A 19140-nucleotide genomic window follows, 5' to 3' on the forward strand; every position below is an offset into this window, starting at 1 on the left:
ATGGGGACCACCACCCCGGTGTGCCAGTCCAGGGATACTGCCCCTGATCTTCACACAACATTGTAGAGGCATGTCAGCCAGGACAGCCCTACACACCCAGAGCCTTCGGGAACTCGGGGTGGACCTCACTCACACCAGGGGCTCTGCCACCAAGGAGTTGTTTAAGTGGCTCAGTGACCTCGCCCCCGGAAATTGGATGGTCATCCCCCTCATCCCCAGACTCTGGTTCGTCCTCGGAAGACGTGTCAGTGGGATTAAGGAGGTCCTCGAAGTACTCCTTCCACCGCCTGACAATTTTCTCAGTCGAAGTCAGCAGCGCTCCACCAGCACTATACACAGTGCAGGTAGAGCACCGTTTTCCCCTCCTGAGACGCCTCACGGTTTGCCAGAATCTCTTCGAGGCAGTCCGAAAGTTTTTTTCCATGGCCTCTCCGAACTCCTCCCACACCAGAGTTTTTGCTTCCAGACTTTAAATCATCAAACTGTAAATTATAAATTTTAAACTGTTATTGACCCCATTACCCCTAGTCCTAAAGTGTATATTTATCTTCTTACTCTTCTTCTATTTATTGTTTGTTTACTTGCACTGCTGTAACTGGAGCCTCGTCATCTCGTCTCTCTATATACTGTACTGTATAAAGTGGAGATGACCTCTCCTCCCTGTGCTGCAAGCAGCAGGCACACCTCGCAAACGGAGGGCGCCCTTACTCCCTGCAAATGGGCGGCAGAAAACCGACCGGTGCCTATGCCATCTCCAAAATGCGCTGGCTGATGTCGGGGCAGCACAAGTACGAGCAACCTTTTTTTGGAGAAGCCCGTGATGCCGCCCCCACCACCCGTGTGTGTATGTGTACGTGTGCATGTGTGTGTATATATATATATATATATATATATAAAAAATAATCAATCACATCCCCCATTTATGTATGCAATATTTTAAATTAGGTATTCAGCTCATTCACCTACATTACACATAAACCAAAACAGGACAGAGTAAATAATAAGACAACATAAACCTTTTTAGTCCCACATGTGAGAAAATTTTAGGTCATGGCAGAAAGTTCAAGTTTAAGAGTAAACGTTAAAAAAACCACAATAGAATAGTGCAGCTGCAGGGCGCAGCGCTACCAGCTGATCCCTCACGTAAACAAGGGAGCCAGTTGCTGGGTCTCCAAATACAGGTGAAAAAAGTGGGGGGCAAAGGGGAGAAAAATGACCAGAACTAGCACGAAACTGTAGTGTATGATCTCAGAATCTGTTTGGTAAGACGTAAGTTAAAGGTTAAGAGACGTAAAGAGGAAAATAAGAAAGAAGCTCAGAAATGAGTGGAACTGCCGCAGTTAAGGTCTCCACTTGTTTCAGAAAAAGCATTCTGTTTTTTACCTTGTTTGCTCATGCTTTAAACATATCAAAATGCAGAGTGGGTTACATACATTGGTACCGAATAGGTAATCACTTAGCAGCAAGGTGAATCTGTGATGATTTAATGTAGTCTGCACTTCCTCTTCTTTGATTGGGTGAAAGGAGTTGAAAGTAATTGGATGAGGGAACCATGGGGATTGCCCTGCATAATTTCAAGAAAACTGCATTTTAAACGCCATCATAGCTGACACAGAACGCCGTAAAAAACGCAGTTTTTATCCATCGTTGCCGTTTTCTGCCGAGTGACATAAAAAGCGGCGTTCAAAGACAGATAAAAACAGCATTTTTTTCCGCCACTCAGATGGGGCGTTCAAGGCACCAGTTTGTGGTGTAAAAAACCACAGACTGGTTGTGGTGTTTCGACAGAACGGAGATGGCTTGGTTTATAATGGAACGTGTACTCAGCAGTAGTTAGCCATCCAAAACATATCACAATACACTTCTCTTCTTCTTTTTTTTTTTTTTTTTTTTTTGCCTGTCCCGTTTGGCTCTTTTGCCATCAGAATTGTTGTCTAAAGGCAAAGAAAGATGCCCAACGGATTTACTTTACCAAATTGACCATCCCAGCCTTGCCGTAATGGTCCATTTGATTCACCTTTTATTGTTTATTTTATTTTCACTTACTGAATACAGGACAGACTTGACTGGGGGAAAGAAGGGGAGAAAGAAAGAGGGAAAGAGAAACAGCTGAGAAGAGGGACGGGGGAGAAGGGCAAAAGACAAAAACCAACAGAATGAGCAGAAAAAAAAAGAAAAAAAAAAGCATATATCAATCACCTGGATCACCTGCTGAGAAAGAAAAAAGAAAACAAGCAGAAGAGAACAAGAGTAATAGAATAAACAACATCACAATGATATATGGGAATATGACAGTAAATACTAAATATTAAACATTATTGTGCAGCACATAAGATCAACAGAACACAGTGTGCTTTGAGGTAGGAGCCAAAAAGGGTGTAGTTTGTGGGTGTGATCACCCGTGTGTACACCTGTGAGCATGGACGCGCTTGTTTTTTTTTTTTTAAAAGGTTCCTTCATGTAATGATCTGCTAGAGGGTGTGGGGGGGCCACAGCCCCGTCCTCCAGGGCATGAAGCAGGTATGGAGGAGATCAAAACTCCAGACATCCAGAGGCCCCCAGAACACAACAGACCAAGGAAGACCAACAGAGGGGCAGCCGCGCCACTGTCCCAGAAAGAGCTGAGGAGAGTCCCAGATGAGGGCTCACTCAGCAGCCGCGGAGCAGAAGCCAGGGGGAGTTGCAGTGACGCGCCCGTGAGCTCCGCCGGCAGCCAGCCATGCCTGAGTGACCGAGCCCCAGGCCGAGAGGCCGGGGGCACCCCACCTCCGAAGTGGCCCGAGCGAGCCCCAGGCTCCAGGCCCCGATAAGCGGCCGCCAAGGAGTGAGCCGGTGTGTACACAGTAAAAAACAGAGTGTCAATTTTACACTTAGAGAGTTGATTTTAACTCTGTTTCAGATAACATTTGGTCCCACTCAAAATTAGAGTAAAATTTACTCTATGGCCAATGTTAACTTTTTAGTGTTAATTCTACTCAGTTTAGTGTCAAAATTAACAACAAAATGTGTAAAAATATTTAACACTGAGGGTTATTCACACTGTTTAGAGTAATATGATTTCACTTTATAGAGTTATTTTTAGTCTAAGTTCACTCTAATGTGTAATAATATTTCATTTTCATTATTTTTTCATATTTATCATATGATGCTATATTTCTAAATGGCTGTGATCTATCCTATATTATGAAAATAACTACAAACATACAGGTTACAGTAACAGCATTTATTAGCATAACAAACTCTTACAAATGACAGTAGCTATGATGCTCACCAGAGAAAGCAATATGGGACCACAAAGAGAGCATTGTCATTCACTCCATACGACAATTGTATGTCAAAAGGCCTGGGATAATGCAGGCTGTCAACATGAAAGACAACTAAATCTTGCTTTGTCCTGGTCAACTCATAAGCATGGAAATGTTCTTGAAAGGCTACTGTACATAATGGCAAAGTGAGAAGTACCAGTTTCTCATGTATTATCAGAACTGACTCAATCTGGTAAAACACAGGCATTTCAGACACTACTTTGCCACAAATAACCAAATGCGGGCGGTAAACAATACCATTCTGTTTAGCCCAGTTCACTTTCATAACTTGAACTCTATTGGGCAGTTGCATTGCTATTGCAATTCCAGAACCTCCTTTTACCATATCTAAAGACACCATTTTTCCTGGACCAATGTCTAACCGACTAAAGGTTGTTGAAGATTGCCAAATGTATGCCATATAATTCTGGTGTTTTTTGGCCAGCGTTTTGGTGATATTTTTGAATGATTTGAGCTGTTTCTTGAAAAAATTGTGCTTACCTTCATAGCGCATGCACCAACTATGAAGTACAGGCCCTATTTTTTGGATGCAGCGAGGATAATGGATAAGAAAATGGTGCTTTGGTAAAAGTTTTTTCTGGGGATACAACATCTTGAACAGTTTGTGGTGTTCCACAATCAAATGTTTTAAATATAACATAGGAGAAACATAGGAGAAAATACAATGTTAACTATCTGTAGTAATAAAAGTAGTAGGTCCCAATGTTGGTCAGTAGAGGTTACCAAATCTCCAAACATGAGGGGAACATTCCTCAGTAAGCACCATGCCTGAATAGCATTCAGTCCCAGATCATTAGACTCTCCACCTAAATTCACAGCTACTGGCCTATTGTTTTTCTCCATGAATCCATAATCAAAACTTTGTATTCTCAAATTCAGTTCTCCCAATGTAAGATGTTGTTCTTTTAAATACAAAAACAATAACTTCAGTTCGTACTGGGCCACTCCTTCCAAAACATCATGCATCACATCAACTGAGAAGTTCTCAGTTGTGTGAAAATATGTCAGTGAATTCAATAAGCATGAACTCTTTACACCAAAAACATAAGGAAGCAATGGATTATTAGACATTTCCTGACAGTGAGCAGTGTGGTTGTCTTTGGTGCGCAACACTATTTTGGGGGAATCTTCAGAGAATTCTGTTTGAAAGTCATCTTTTTCAGCTAAACAAAACCTGCAACAGTACCTTGCACTGAAAGACTCCACCAGACCAAACAAGCTATGTAAGCCTAAATTATCACCAGTGACCTGTACCACACTACCACGAACATAACCACCGAATAGTGGAATCTCAATACCATCGCTCTCTAACACTTTAATGTCTCGAACAATAGGAGCAAGAATTTCACTAAAACCATAACGTTTCAGATCTTGTGCATGAAATAAGGCACAAAGGTGTATGTTGGCCAAAAAAGAATTCCATTTGGGAGAGAAGTTTCTTAAGGTAAAATATACTGCACCCAACTTGTGAATACCTCGCTTGGAACCAAGAGGATTTGCAACCTCAAAGTCATCATAGAACATTTGGATCTGAACTGTGTGCTTTTCTGTTGAAAAAAAGAGGGTGAGTCTTCAATAGAGATCCATCACAAATATCTCTGAGTCTTGAATCACAAGTGTCTGATTTTTTCAACATTTCTCCAACATGCTGACTCTTAAATATTGATTCCAATGTTGATAAAATTGGAACATACATGAATTTATCTTGAACAACTGCCTGATCATATGTTCCAGTCTTTTTATTTCGCCTTGTGTCAAATCTTGAGCCAATTACACATTCAACTGGTTCTACAGTTTCCCACTTGTCTGATAAATATTTTGACCTCTTGTACTCAGAATTAAGAACTGAGAAAGGATTCTCTAACTCATCAAAACATGCTTCAACTTTCTTGCACATTTCTGTTTCTCTTTCATTACTAAATACATGCTTAATGACTGTTTCTTTAGCATGTTGTTGGATATCTTGAACAATCTCTTCCATGGAATTCACTACAGAATTCACTACACTTTGGCCTACACCTGCTGCCTTTAGATCAGAAATAACAGCTGCACAACTATTTACAAGGTCTGCTGAAGATAATTCCGACTCAGCCTCCAAATGTTCAGGCACCACATCAACATTAGCAGTAGTACTTGTGTCCGTAACACTTTGAACTGGTGAAAAATCTAGTTCTGCAGAATCAAATAAACTGCTTACGTGGCATTTGTTCAGGTGCTTTCTAAAGCCAGAAAAACTACTAAAAGAACGTGAGCATCCCACTTGGCCACATTTGAGATATAGTGTCCTCCCAGTACAGAGACCATGAATTACCTTCAGGTGTTTTACAAGGCTGTTTGGTCTACCATGATCACTTTTGCAAAGAAAGCACTTCATTATTTTGATCTCAATGGATACTAACGCACCATTCTTGCTCGCAACTCTGCAACTCTGGGAGTTTCCTTTGTTTCCCCAACATCAATGTTGTAAATGGTTGTTTGCAGAAAAGTGAAAAAGTTGGTCAGGGATGAACTGTATGACGTATCAAAGACATAATGGGCCTTAAAGAGTTCATCAAGGGCTCCTACTGAACCTGTCGCTTTACATGGAAGTGCATGCTTGTCAATCACAATGAAGAAGGTGTGAATGCTGCTTCTTGTGGGTCCCTGAGCAAGAAGGTAGGGCTGACTGCTTCGGGTGATGTTGTCTAGATGCTGCTGTACACTGGTTCCAGCCTACGACAACACATTAAACAGCGGTATTTAGTGACCATCCCATTAGATTAGATCACCTTACTGTACATTACAATGGCGGTGATGGAATATATATTTTAAATAACATACCTTTAGGAATTTGATGAGGTTATCGACAGCTTGAGATGCAGACATCTTTCCTGGTCTCTTTCGCCCTTGTGCAGATGGTGGTAGCAGATGTAGCAGCAGCAAGATAGCAGACATATCACTGTCCCAGCCTACAGACGAATAAACAAAGAATTTCTCCAAAAATACATTCAATAGACAGAATTGCCTATGTAACCAACAATGGCAAATAAAAACAGTCAGTCATACCATTCTCCACTTCAGTAGCTGATTCAGCATTGCACATCAACTCCAAGAGCTCCGAGGTTGGTACAAGTCCATGACTTTCCTTTACAATCTTTGATTTGAGATCGATGGGCCACCTCTCCAAGAATTTGTTGGCAGTGATCTCATCAAACAGGAGTCTGAAATCTTGTTCTATCTATAATGCAAAAATAGAAGATAAGAGAGGTGTAATGAGTGAAATTGCAAGCTGCATGGAATATTTCAATGATTCAACAAATGAAGATGTCTTACCAGTCCTGGTGTGTCCAGAAACCGCGGGAAGACTATGAAGACATCTGCTGCATTCTTATCATCGCTGACCATTGAATGCCGATAAATGAAGGTAGCTTTCATCTTTTCACGGATAGTGTCTTCATCAGCAGAGTGTCTCAAAAGAGCAATAGCTGCTTTTACATCCTCATCTGATAACACTGTCTCAGTGGTGAGTGGTCTGGATCGACCACGGCCTGGCCCGCCAACTTAAGAAAAAACAATTTGATTGACTCCTGCCTACAAATTAGATCAGAATCATTTAAATCACAAAAATGAACTTACTTTTAGGAGATTTGGAAAGTGAGACACTTCTTTCCTCTGCAGCTTTTCTTTGAATTGTCTTCAACCGCCACGCAAGGTATCCTGAACCGCTCTCTGGATCATAGTAATGTTCCTATGTAATTAAATACAAGCAGAATGTTATCAACATTTCTGAGGGCAACTATGTGTTTAATGTTGCAAAGTCCCCTTACTTACATATCCATGTTGTGAATATGGGTCTTCCAGATATGGAAACAGAGCAACAATCCCCTGCGCATACATCACTCTTACACTTTTAGGGGGAGATGTCCTAATGTATAAATTCAGTGATGACCGTCACTCAATTGGCATTGAACATCACAATTAAAAATAATACAATAATAAAAATGTTTCTTTATAGACTACATTTATGATTCTTACCCATGTGCTTCTGTCATCTCAGCAGCAAGTATGTTTATCATCTGTCTTCTAGTTGCATCTGTCAGAGATTTGGTTTTTGCATACTCTTGTATGATGTGTTCACCACCAGGCTTTGTTGTTAGGATTTTTTCAATCAACTTAAATAGACATAAAATATGAAGTCAGAAATTTTTTAAACCTTGAGAAAAACTGGAAAACGATTACATAAAAACACTTCACATCAAACATGCAAATTAGACTAACAATGTTCACTACCTACAGCTTTTGCCTCATAGTTTATATGGCATGGCCTTTTAGGTTGTCTTCCTTCAGTGGTTGCTGCTTCTTCAGGAGGTTCACACATTGTGAAGTTTAGAATTATTGTATCATCCGATGGAGAAGATGATGATGACAGAGATACACCTGTGCATTAAGGAACATGACCAAAGCAGAAGCATTAAATTTAACTGTTAATGCTTCAATCTCAACCTTTAAATTTCATATAAACATATACGTATGTGAGTGATTACCAAGTTCTTCATTGCTCAGCATGACTCGGAAGGTTACAGGTGACCCCTTCACTATTTCTTCAAACACCTCTGCGTCTACTTCTGTGTCAGACTGGTCAAACACCTTCATATCTAGCTGTCTGCCTTCTGGTATGTTAAATTTTAGGCACACTGAAGTAAGGTAAGGGAAAAGAAATGTTACAGAAATTGTTAAAAAAAAAAAAAAAAAAAAAGGCCATGCATTTTCTTATCAAATGGTAGACTAAGGCTATGTCTTCACAAAATATTGATGAGATGAAGCTTAAGAATATAGGTAATTCTCATTCATTGTTGAAGTAGAAACAATTATCAACTTAGGTAGTTGAGTAAGAATATAATTAAGCTTATAATTAAGCTTGTATATTGACCAGGTAAACATTGTTATCTTGTTTTATCCTGATATTCTAACCTTCTTTCATGAAAGCATCAAATGTCAGGTCAGACAGCCTAACATACTTCTGCTCCCCACCAAACAAAACACGCAGCAACATATTCTGTTCACAAAACAAAAGAGAAAAAATAACAAAGGAAAGAGTTTAAGACTGTGGATGTACTTTAGAGCTTTAGTTTTTATACAAAATAGAACCAGTTAAAAGTTAATATTACTTAGCAGCTACAGTATGAAGAAATAAGTAACAGATTAGCTGCTAATAAAGATCCTTTATCAACCAGTGTTACTGCAAATGGACCAAGTGTGACTAACATCTAATATTGTTTAATAACTTTAGTCTACTTATCAAGTATTGGTCGCTCTTACTGCAATTCGCTTTATTTCTGTGAACAATTAATGTGTATTAACATATCATTAACATTGCTGTAAATTAATTTATACAAAATATTCTGAATTAATTCTAAATTAGTGTATGCCTTTGGCATTTGCTTAAAAGAATATAAATCAGTAGAGTAAACTTTATTGTAATGTTACCCACTTTTTCTGATAGTTCCTTCGAAGCTAATTAGCGATTATTAGCTTACTAATAAACGGTAATTTAGTTGCTAAAACTATCCCATTAGACATGTGACAATAATATTATCTAAGCTGCACTTAGAAGAAATACATAGTTAACATGTTTTAGGTTAATCTTAACTCAGTGAGAAGATAACGAACATTTGAACTTTTAGCAACGGTTAGCATGTAGCTACTCGATAATATCATTAAACCTATGGGTAAATGCTGCTAACATTTCCTCATTCGACATCAGTGTAACTATAAAGAGCTATTCAGTTTAAAAATACTTACTAAACAATGTTACCAGTATGGGAATGTTACTTTAACTTACCTGACTGTGGCAGCTCTTCGGAGAAAATTCCGCGTGCGTCACAGCTCTCACAGCATCACAGCATAGTCAGACCGCACACGCCTGCGAACTGGTACTAATCAACACTGTGTGGAGTTAAGTCTTCACTCCATGTCTACAGAACTTTACACTGACTTTTAACTCTGACGTTAGAGCTGATTTACTCCTCACAGAGTTGTAAATACTCTCTCTAGGTTAAAATAGGTTTACACTGAAATATTGACACTCCATTTTTTACTGTGTACCTGGACGCCCATCCCCGGACACAAAGAACCACCAACGCACCGATGTCTGAGGGAGTCCGCCACTGGCAGGGGAAGTGGTGGTAGGGGGAGATAGGCCTCCAAACCTTGGAGGGCCTAAGATGTCCCCAGAGAGGTGGCGCCTGACACCCAACCTGACATATAGACACAGAAATACAGGCACACACATATACAAACATCCATTCCCACCCTCATGCTCTCATATGCACTTACTCCACACTCAACCAACGTGGAGACAGACATAAAGAGACGCTGTACACACGATCACACTCCCCAAGCGTACTCTACAAACCGGGTCTAGGTACCCTTGCCCCTGGAGGGGGGAACTGCACCCAGACCCAGGTGGTGTTACCCTTTTCCCTGCGGTGGGGGGGAGGCAGACCGCCCCGACTCCGCAGCAGCAGGGAGGCCCCACACTCCAGACCGCAGTCGGACGGCCAACTCCTCCTCCTAGCCCCCCCGCTCCAGCAGGTCGCAGAGAATGGGGGTGAGAGAAGACTCCAAACCTCCCTCCACCCGCTCATTGTAGTGTTGATGCATGTGTGTTCTAAGGTGCATTTAAAACCCAGGAGGGCATGGAGCTACCTGCCAGAGAGCAGCAGGTAAGCGCATGGTCCCTCCTGCTAGCCCTCAATGTCTACGTGTATTTAACATTGAGAGGTGGGCAACGACGCCAGGGGTGGGGTGTACACCCTGATGGTACTTTGGATTCCGTGTATCGTGCCCACCCCCAAGATCCTATATGTATGTGTAATGAGAGTGTGAGTAATGTGAATGTCTAAGTTGTGGGATAAAATTGAGGCAGAGGCAGCCAGAAGGGGACGGGGGGACGGGGGGGGACGGGGGGGGGGGGGGTAGCCTCCTCTGCACCCTGGTGACATACCCCTACTCCAAGGTCCTGCATGTGTGGGTGGTTGTGGTGGAGCAGGAAGAGGGAGGCAGCTGGAGATGGGGAGGGAAGGAAGGGAGGGGCAAGTGACCCCTCCCTGGGGCCAGCTCCCCCGCTGACCCCAGTAGGCACCCCCATACTCCGCGACCCACCAGGGAAAGGGGGCCCAGGCCCATCCAGACCGGGGCCCAGCGCAGCAGCGCCTCCCGGCCCCACAGAGCCCGGGACAGTCCGCCCAACCCCACCACAGAGAAAACTGCACCCACCCCACCATCCACTCATCTTCCAGACTACATATGACAATAAACACCCAGGCTGAAATCTTCCTCCACCTCTCCTGTATCTCCCCCTCCTGCAGAGAGAGCCCCTGAGGAGAGGAAAGCTCCTGCAAGATGTGACAATCTTCCCCACCAGTTGAAGAGCCCCCCAGGTGGCTCGATGCACCGGCGGCACCCTGCTCCAGGGCTGGGCCCCCATGCACCCACCCGCCCACAACCCCGGCAACACACCAACCAGGACCCAAGCCCCCGAGGCCCGGCCCGGGCCCCAGCCCAGAGACAGAGCGCCCCCAGAACCTCACGCCCATCCCGGACCCACCCAGGGGCAGCCAGGCTACCAGGTCAGTAACCCACGTCCGTCAGCACAGACCCTCCCCTAGCCCCGCTGCACGCAGCCGCGAGGAAACAGTCACCTGAGAGTCAACAGAGCCCCTAACCGGACATGACCGCTACCCCGGGTTGAGCCCCTCAAGGAAGATGCCTCCGGGGAACCCCCCGACGCCCTAAGCCTGTCCCTACCCCCACACCAATCACAACAGTGAAGGCGGGACCAAACTATGACCCCCCACCCCCACTAGGTGATGGAGCTGATCAAAGGAGCCCAGAGCAATTGATCTGATGTGGTGGCAGAGGCTGTATCAAGACTAATGTAATCTAATAGATAATTTCTATATTGGTTAGAATTAAGATTATTTTTATTTTTCCAGTTCATGAGGACTGTTTTCTTGGCTATGCATAGGGCAGTGAAAACCATATGGGCGATATTCTTTTCTGAAGTGACATTATCTAAGCTGCCCAACAAACACACTAAGGGGGAAGTTGGAATGTTACATTTCAGACACTTCGATAAGTCTTCACATATCTCGCGCCAAAACTTCTGAACTGGTGGACAGAACCAAAGAGCGTGGATATAATTGTCCGGTGAATTGGTTTGGCAGTGTGAGCAGTTGTTGGTAGACGTAAAGCCCATCTTGAACATCCGATGACCTGTATAGTGCACTCTATGTAATATTTTGTATTGAATTAATTGAAGACTGGGATTTCTAATTAGATGAAAGGTTTTTAAGCAAATCTGAGACCAGAAGTTTAGGTCTAAGTTAACTGATAAATCCGCTTCCCATTTTGCAATAGGAAGTGATATTGATTCATCTGTTTTAGAAAGCATTCTGTATATTTTGGATAGTAATTTGGGGGTTTTAAGAGTAAGAAATTGAACCACACTTGGTGGTGTTTGTAGTTCAACTTGACCCGGTTTAAATTTCTTTTTTACTATGGATTTAATTTGTTGATATTCTAAAAATCTTTTCTTGTTGATCCCATATTGTGTAACTAGTCCGTCAAATGAAATAAATTCTGTTCCTTCTAGTATATGTTCTAAATATTTGATTCCTTTACCACTCCAATCTGAAAAGTTTATCATATTATTGTTTTGTAATATGTCAGGGTTGTTCCAGATAGGTGTACGTTTGCATGGGATTAATGAAGACGCCGTCAATTTTAGAAACTCCCACCATGCTGTCAGAGAAGAGCTGATGTTGATGCTTTTAAAGCATTCATGTCGTTGGATGTTTGAGCTGATAAATGGTAGGTCTGAGATCTCTAGATTATTGCAAAGTGCTTGTTCTACATCTAGCCAAGGTTCATCTAAGAAGGTATGTTTTAGCCATCCTGAGATAAACTGAAGCCTGTTGGCTAAGAAGTAGTGCTGAAAGTTAGGCAGTTCTAGTCCTCCTTTATCCTTGGTCTTTTGTAGTGTTTTTAAGCTTATACGTGGGGGTTTATTTTTCCAAAGGAATTTGGACATACATGAATCTAGAGATCTGAACCAATCTTGTGGCGGTTTAGTTGGGATCATTGAGAATAAATAATTTATTTTTGGTAAGACCATCATTTTTATAGCAGCAACCCTTCCCATGAGTGATATGGGTAGACATTTCCATCTAGCCAGATCATCTTCTACCTTCTTTAAAAGTGGGATATGGTTTAATTTAGTTAGATCTGCAAGCTTGGGAGAAACATTAATACCTAAATATTTTATATTTCCCGATTGCAGTGGTGTAGAAGAGGAATTATGGAGGGAGCAATTAATCGGTAGAACTGTAGATTTTGACCAGTTAATTGAGTAATCTGATATTCTTGCAAAAGAGTTTATCAATTCAATCACCCCAGAGATATTGGTTTGTGAATTTTGGAGAAAGAGTAACACATCATCCGCATAAAGGCTGATTTTATGTTCCACGTTCTTGCATTTTATGCCCTTAATTACTGAATTCTGTCTAATTGCTGCTGCTAGTGGTTCAATAAAAATTGCAAACAGTGAAGGGGAGAGTGGGCATCCCTTCCTGGTGCCCCTCAAGAGACAGAAGCTGGAGGATGTCTGGTCATTTGTTCTAACACAAGCTGTTGGGGAATTATATAATATTTTTAACCAGTTTATGAAAGAGGATCCAAAACCAAATTTGTGTAAAGTTGCAAATAGAAATTTCCAGTTAACTCTGTCAAATGCTTTTTCTGCGTCTAAAGAGAATATTGTAGTTTCTAGGTTTCTACTGTATGAGTAGTCTATGATGAAGGTGCTCAGTCCAGTCTGTTGCTGCACTGACAGTGGATCAGTAAACTGTCTCTCTCCCTTCGCCACTCGGAAAGGCTTACGTATCCGCACCCTGTCACCGACCACAAGCTGGGGAGGTTTTGCCCCCCTCTTAGCATCAGTGTAGCGTTTACTCCTACGTTGCTGGTGAAAGACTCTGGCCCTGCATTGGTCATACTGTCCTGTGTCTTTGGGAAACATTTAACTTTGTTCTCATTGGTCTCCCTCTGAGAAGCTGAAACGGAGCTGCTCCAGTTGTTGCATGAGCTGTAGCATGGTAATTCTGTAGCATCTCTGTTACGACGGGCTTCCACGGCTTCTGGGACACCTGTGCAGCCTGAACACAGTCCTTCAGTACTCTGTTGAATCTTTCAACATACCCGTTCGCTTGAGGGTGATACACACTTGTTCTAATGTGCTTGATGCCCCTTTCCTTCAGGAAATGGCGCTGGTGAGGTCGGCTGCCGTCACGACTGCTCCGACCACTTTTTCTTTGTCTTTGTTTTTTAAGTTAGTTTTCAGCGTTTCTAAATCGGTAAAATCATCACCATTGGGTACATTAGGTATGACAGTGACACTCTTGTTTCTATTGGTATACAATGTACTCACAATTCGAAGTTTTTAACTCCGGATCCGAGCTGGCCGAGTGAGATCTTGAGGGAGAACAAAGGGAAGCGGCGGCGGCCTAGAGGGAAGCGAGCCGGCGTCAGGAACAGGCTGAGAGCTCGTGCACACCGCACACCTCTGCCTAGCATCCTGCTCGCCAACGTCCAGTCACTGGAGAACAAGCTTGACGACCTCAGGGCCAGGATAAAGTTCCAGAGAGACATTCGGGACTGCAATCTCCTCTGCTTCACCGAGACATGGCTGAACCCAGCGGTGCCGGACCACGCCATCCAGCCGGCCGAGTTCTTCTCGGTTCACCGCATGGACAGGACACGGGACTCGGGGAAGTCAAGGGGAGGCGGCGTGTGTTTAATGGTGAACAACAACTGGTGCAACAGTGCGAACGTTGTTCCTCTCACACGCTCCTGCACACCAAATCTGGAACTACTGTCCATCATGTGTCGTCCTTTTTATCTACCTCGGTAATTTACATCGGTCATTGTAAGTGCCGTTTATATTCCACCACAAGCGGACACGGTCACCGCCTTATGCGAGCTGCATGAGGCACTCACACAGCACCAGACACAACACCGGGACGCTGCGCTTATTGTGACGGGGGACTTTAATAGCGCCAACCTCAAACGCGCAGCGCCGAACTTTTATCAACACATCACCTGCCCCACCAGGGGTGAAAGGACACTGGACCACTGCTACACTACGGTCAAGGACGGCTACAAGGCACAATCCCGCCCCCCGTTTGGCAAATCTGATCACGCCGCCATCATCCTCATGCCAAAATACAAACAAAGGCTGAAACAGGAAGTTCCGGTTCAGAGGAAGGTCGCGCGCTGGACGGATCAATCGGTGGCCGCGTTACAGGACGCACTCGATGACGCAGACTGGGGCATGTTCAGGAACAGCTCCGATGATGACGTCAACGTGTTTACGGAAGCGGTTGTGGGATTCATCGGGAAACTAGCGGATGATACCGTGGAGACAAAGACTATCACAACGTTTCCCAACCAGAAGCCGTGGGTGGATAAAACCATCCGCGACGCTCTGAGATCCCGCACCGCTGCCTACAACACGGGACTCATGACGGGGGACATGGACCCGTACAAAGCCGCGTCATATAACGTGCGGAGGGCGGTGAAAGAGGCGAAGCAGCGCTACGGGAGGAAACTAGAGTCACAACTCCAACAGAGTGACTCTAGGAGCCTGTGGCGGGGACTAAGGACAATAACGGACTATAAAGCACCAACAACCGGTATGACGAACGCGGCCGTGACTCTGGCAGACGAGCTGAACACTTTCTATGCTCGCTTCGAGGCTGCAGCTAAGGTCTCCAACAATGCTAGTGTTAGCGGCGCTAACGGCTGCAGACAGGAAGATACTGCCAGCACCGGAAACGTGCTCGTCATCTCCGAGCATGAAGTAAGGAGAGCCTTCAAGAGAGTGAACACCAGGAAAGCAGCAGGACCAGACGGCATCCCAGGTCGTATCCTAAGAGGCTGCGCATACCAGCTAGCTCCTGTGTTCACTGAGATATTCAACATCTCTTTATCTCAGTCGGTGATCCCCACATGCTTCAAAGAGTCCATCATTGTTCCTTTCCCGAAGAAACCCCACCCTGCTTCTCTCAATGACTATCGCCCTGTAGCCCTCACCTCAGTAGTGATGAAGTGCTTTGAACGCCTGGTCAGAGACTTCATCATTTCTTCACTACCAGACACACTGGACCCACTACAGTTCGCTTACCGTCCAAATCGTTCCACAGACGATGCCATCTCTCATCTCCTCCACACATCACTCACTCACTTGGACACTAGAAGGGGGAATTATGTTAAAATGCTCTTCATAGACTACAGCTCTGCATTTAACACCATAATTCCCTCCACACTCACCACCAAGCTGGAGCATCTGGGACTCAGCTCATCTATGTGTCAGTGGATCTCCAACTTCCTAACTGGCAGACCACAGGCAGTAAGGATGGGCGGACATGTCTCAGCCTCCACCACTCTCAGCACTGGAGCCCCCCAGGGGTGTGTTCTGAGCCCCCTGCTGTACTCTTTGTACACATATGACTGTGTGGCCACTACCAGCTCCACCACCATCATCAAGTTTGCTGACGACACCGTCGTGGTGGGCCTGATCTCTGATAACAACGAGACGGCCTACCTGAAGGAGATTAGGAATCTGGAGAACTGGTGCCAGAGGAACAACCTCCTTCTAAACGTCAGTAAGACAAAGGAGTTGATAGTGGACTTCAGCACTAAGCAGGAGAGGAACTACCAGACCCCCGTCATCAACGAGTGCCCAGTGGAGAGAGTGGACAGCTTCAAATACCTCGGAGTTCACATCACGCAGGACCTGTCATGGTCCTGTCACATCAACACCGTGGTGAAAAAGGCCCGTCAGCGTCTCTACCACCTCAGACGCTTGAGAGACTTCCAACTGCCCTCCAAGGTGCTCAGGAACTTTTACTCGTGCACCATAGAGAGCATCCTGGCGGGAAACATCTTAACCTGGTTCGGGAACAGCACCATGCAGGACAGACGAGCTCTACAGAGGGTTGTGCGGTCAGCTGAGCGCACCATCCGCTCCGAGCTCCCTGACCTGCACTCAATCTACAGCAGGCGGTGCTGGACCAAGGCCAGGAAGATCGTGAAGGACCTCAGCCATCCCAACAACAGACTGTTCTCTCTGTTGAGGTCAGGAAAGCGATTCCGCTCCCTGAAGACCAACACAGAGAGACTGAGGAGGAGCTTCTTCCCGCAGGCGATACGGTCTCTCAATCACACCACCACACAGTACTGACCCACACATACAGTTCTTACACACACACTGGACTTTCTGGACTTTGTTTTTGCACAACACTGGTCACTATATTCTTCATTTCCGGTTAATACTTGTACAGCTGCTGTTATTGTGTATATATTTATTTATATTTAGATTTCTTCATACATTCTTATATAGTTCTATATTGTGTATTGTGTATTTTGTTGTACAGTTATTTTATTTTCAACTTTAATTTATATATTTTATCTTATTCTTCCCAGTTAAATTTACCCTTCATTCTAATTTGTGTTGTACAGTTATTTCATTTTTAACCTTAATTTATATTTTATTCCTTCCTAGTTAAATTTACCCTTTTTAATTTTTCATATTTATTTCCTATCTTATTCATAGCCTTTTCCTTTTTGTTTTCTTTAGGTCACGAGCAGTTGTCCAAGCATTTCACTACATATCGTACTGTGTATGACTGTGTACGTGACAAATAAAATTTGAATTTGAAATTTGAATTTGAAATCAGCAAAGGCAGATGAAGTGAATTGTGGTCCATTATCTGTCGTAAGCTCACAAGGGTTTCCCTCCCATGCAAAAACTGAAGACAAGAACCTAATAACAGTGTCTGTAGTAGCTGATAAAGTAAAGGCTACTTCTGGCCATTTGCTGAAGTAATCGACCAGTGTGATAGCAAACCTGCAGTCCTGCAACCCACGGTCGCATGGAACACGTGTGAACTGGAACAGTCCCTCATGAGTGATGAAAGCAGTCAGCTTGCGGCTCTCCGGATGCAAAGGTATGCTGAGCTCAGGTCAATCTGGCTGTAGTGAGTGGCACCCGCCAACTCAGAAAACAGATCCTCCATATGAGGAAGAGGATGGCAGTCAGCAATGAGGCTCTTATTGGGTTCACGAAGGTCAACACACAGTCTCAACTCCCTTTTGCACTTCCGGGCCACGACCAGAGGACTCACCCACTCAGCTGCATTGATCCTTTCAATTATGCCAGCTTTGAGTAAGCGAGAGAGTTCTGCTGATACCTCTGTACGTACACTTAATGGCAGGCGTCTCAGCTTTTGACGTACAGGCTGCACATTGTTGGTTACCTGTACTTTATGGATGAACCCTTTACCACATCCAAGTTGAGCTGGTGGAATAGGATCAACATTGTATACAGCAGACTTCTGGTTAGTAGAATCCGGCTCATCTGCAGTTTCATCCTGAATGCGGTCCACTTTGCCTCCGACGATGCAGACGTTCAGTGCTCTAATGAGGTCGAGGCCTAATAGCGGGGAACCAGCTTTGACAATGTAGAAGGAAGCAGGAACTTTTTCATTCTGTGCATGCAGTGCAACTGATGCAGGCAGACAACCCATCACAGCTAACTCATCTTTAGCATAAGTAACTAGTTTGACTTTAGGTCGCACCAGTGAACAGTCTGCAAAATACTGTCTGTAGATAGTTTCTGGCAGAATAGACACAGAAGCTCCAGTGTCTACTATCAGCTCTACCATCTTAGAACCACCTTGTACAGTTTCAATGTCGACAGTGCAGGTAAGCTTATCTTGAATAGCTGCCATCATTTTAGCATCTTGCACGCACAGTACTGCCAGTTCTGGAACCACTACTTCTCTCACTTCACTGACTGACGACTTACGGTGTGTTCACACCGAACACGATGGACGCGAATAAAACGCCCCAAACGCCCCTAATTTGACGCGTGTACATTCGCGTCTCAATGCGTGTCCAAGAAAAATCCATCGCGCGTCAAAAGCGCGTGAACCGGAAATGTGGGAGGAATGTGGGAGGGAGTTGTGCCAGACCGGTATCTTTGCAAGATGGCAGCTGTCGAGCTAGCGCTTGAAGAGAGAGTCTCCCTTCTCTATGTACTGTGGAGAGCAGAGCAGCAGCCGTCCTCGCCGTACCTGGGTCCATCAGGTCCTCCAGAGGCATGAGCAGTTTGGTGAGTTTCACCACTTGCTCCAGGAGCTGCGCCTGGATGACGGCCGATTCCAGCGCTATCACTGTCGGCCAGTTTGAGGACCTGCTTTCCCTCGTCGGTCCCAGCATCGCCCGCCTAGACACCAACTACAGACGCTCAATCCCACCTGCAGAGCGCCTGTCCGTCTGCCTGAGGTTAGTAAAACTATTTAATACGGTAGTCCTTTATTGATATCTGTGCTAATATGCTAAACCATCCAGTTATACACTGCTAACATGGATGTGCTATGCTAACAGTGAATGCTGTCGGTGTTTACTGAAAGCAAACTGTGGTACAGAGACGACTCTTTATAATATTTCTAGTGATACTCAGAAGGTCTCATCAAGTCCTGATTTAATTCGATTTATGCTGTTATCAGTGTTTGCATGATAGCATGGCTGTGGTGTCCTATCAATGTATGCGCTCGGTGTTTGCTGATATCAAACTGTAGCATTAGGACCACTGAGTTAACCTTTGTAGTGATACTCACTCCTTTTTATTTAGAACTGGTTTAATTCTGGGATAGTTGAATATTTGTATATAATCCCTGCAGCTGTCAGACTCTATACAGGGGTCACCAGC

General features: G+C 44.2%; 1 protein-coding gene and 1 long non-coding RNA gene across 3 annotated transcripts; both read right to left on the reverse strand.

Annotated features, from left to right (window-relative positions):
- Nucleotides 1–1855: 1855 nt before the first annotated feature.
- LOC120725493 lies at nucleotides 1856–18408 on the reverse strand. The gene is made up of 4 exons (XR_005694125.1): nucleotides 18228–18408; nucleotides 16635–16640; nucleotides 15810–15817; nucleotides 1856–1866 (listed from the first exon to the last, which is right to left on the reverse strand). It is a non-coding gene; the product is annotated as an uncharacterized LOC120725493 (long non-coding RNA).
- Nucleotides 5524–9403, reverse strand: LOC120725466. Of its 2 annotated transcripts, XM_040018414.1 has the most exons (11): nucleotides 9148–9403; nucleotides 8277–8361; nucleotides 7850–7999; nucleotides 7600–7742; nucleotides 7341–7477; nucleotides 7137–7230; nucleotides 6942–7053; nucleotides 6639–6865; nucleotides 6372–6543; nucleotides 6147–6274; nucleotides 5524–6038 (listed from the first exon to the last, which is right to left on the reverse strand). In XM_040018414.1, the coding sequence occupies exons 2-11, from the start codon at nucleotides 8356–8358 to the stop codon at nucleotides 5721–5723; spliced, it is 1563 nt and encodes a 520-aa protein (XP_039874348.1). In that variant the 5' UTR covers nucleotides 8359–8361; nucleotides 9148–9403; the 3' UTR covers nucleotides 5524–5720. The 2 variants fall into 2 exon arrangements, with proteins under 2 accessions (XP_039874348.1, XP_039874349.1); XM_040018415.1 differs by having other exon boundaries at nucleotides 8277–9403.
- Nucleotides 18409–19140: the final 732 nt, after the last annotated feature.

The sequence above is a fragment of the Simochromis diagramma genome, unplaced genomic scaffold (assembly GCF_900408965.1).
Source record: "Simochromis diagramma unplaced genomic scaffold, fSimDia1.1 OVJJ01000802.1, whole genome shotgun sequence".
NCBI lineage: Eukaryota > Metazoa > Chordata > Actinopteri > Cichliformes > Cichlidae > Simochromis > Simochromis diagramma.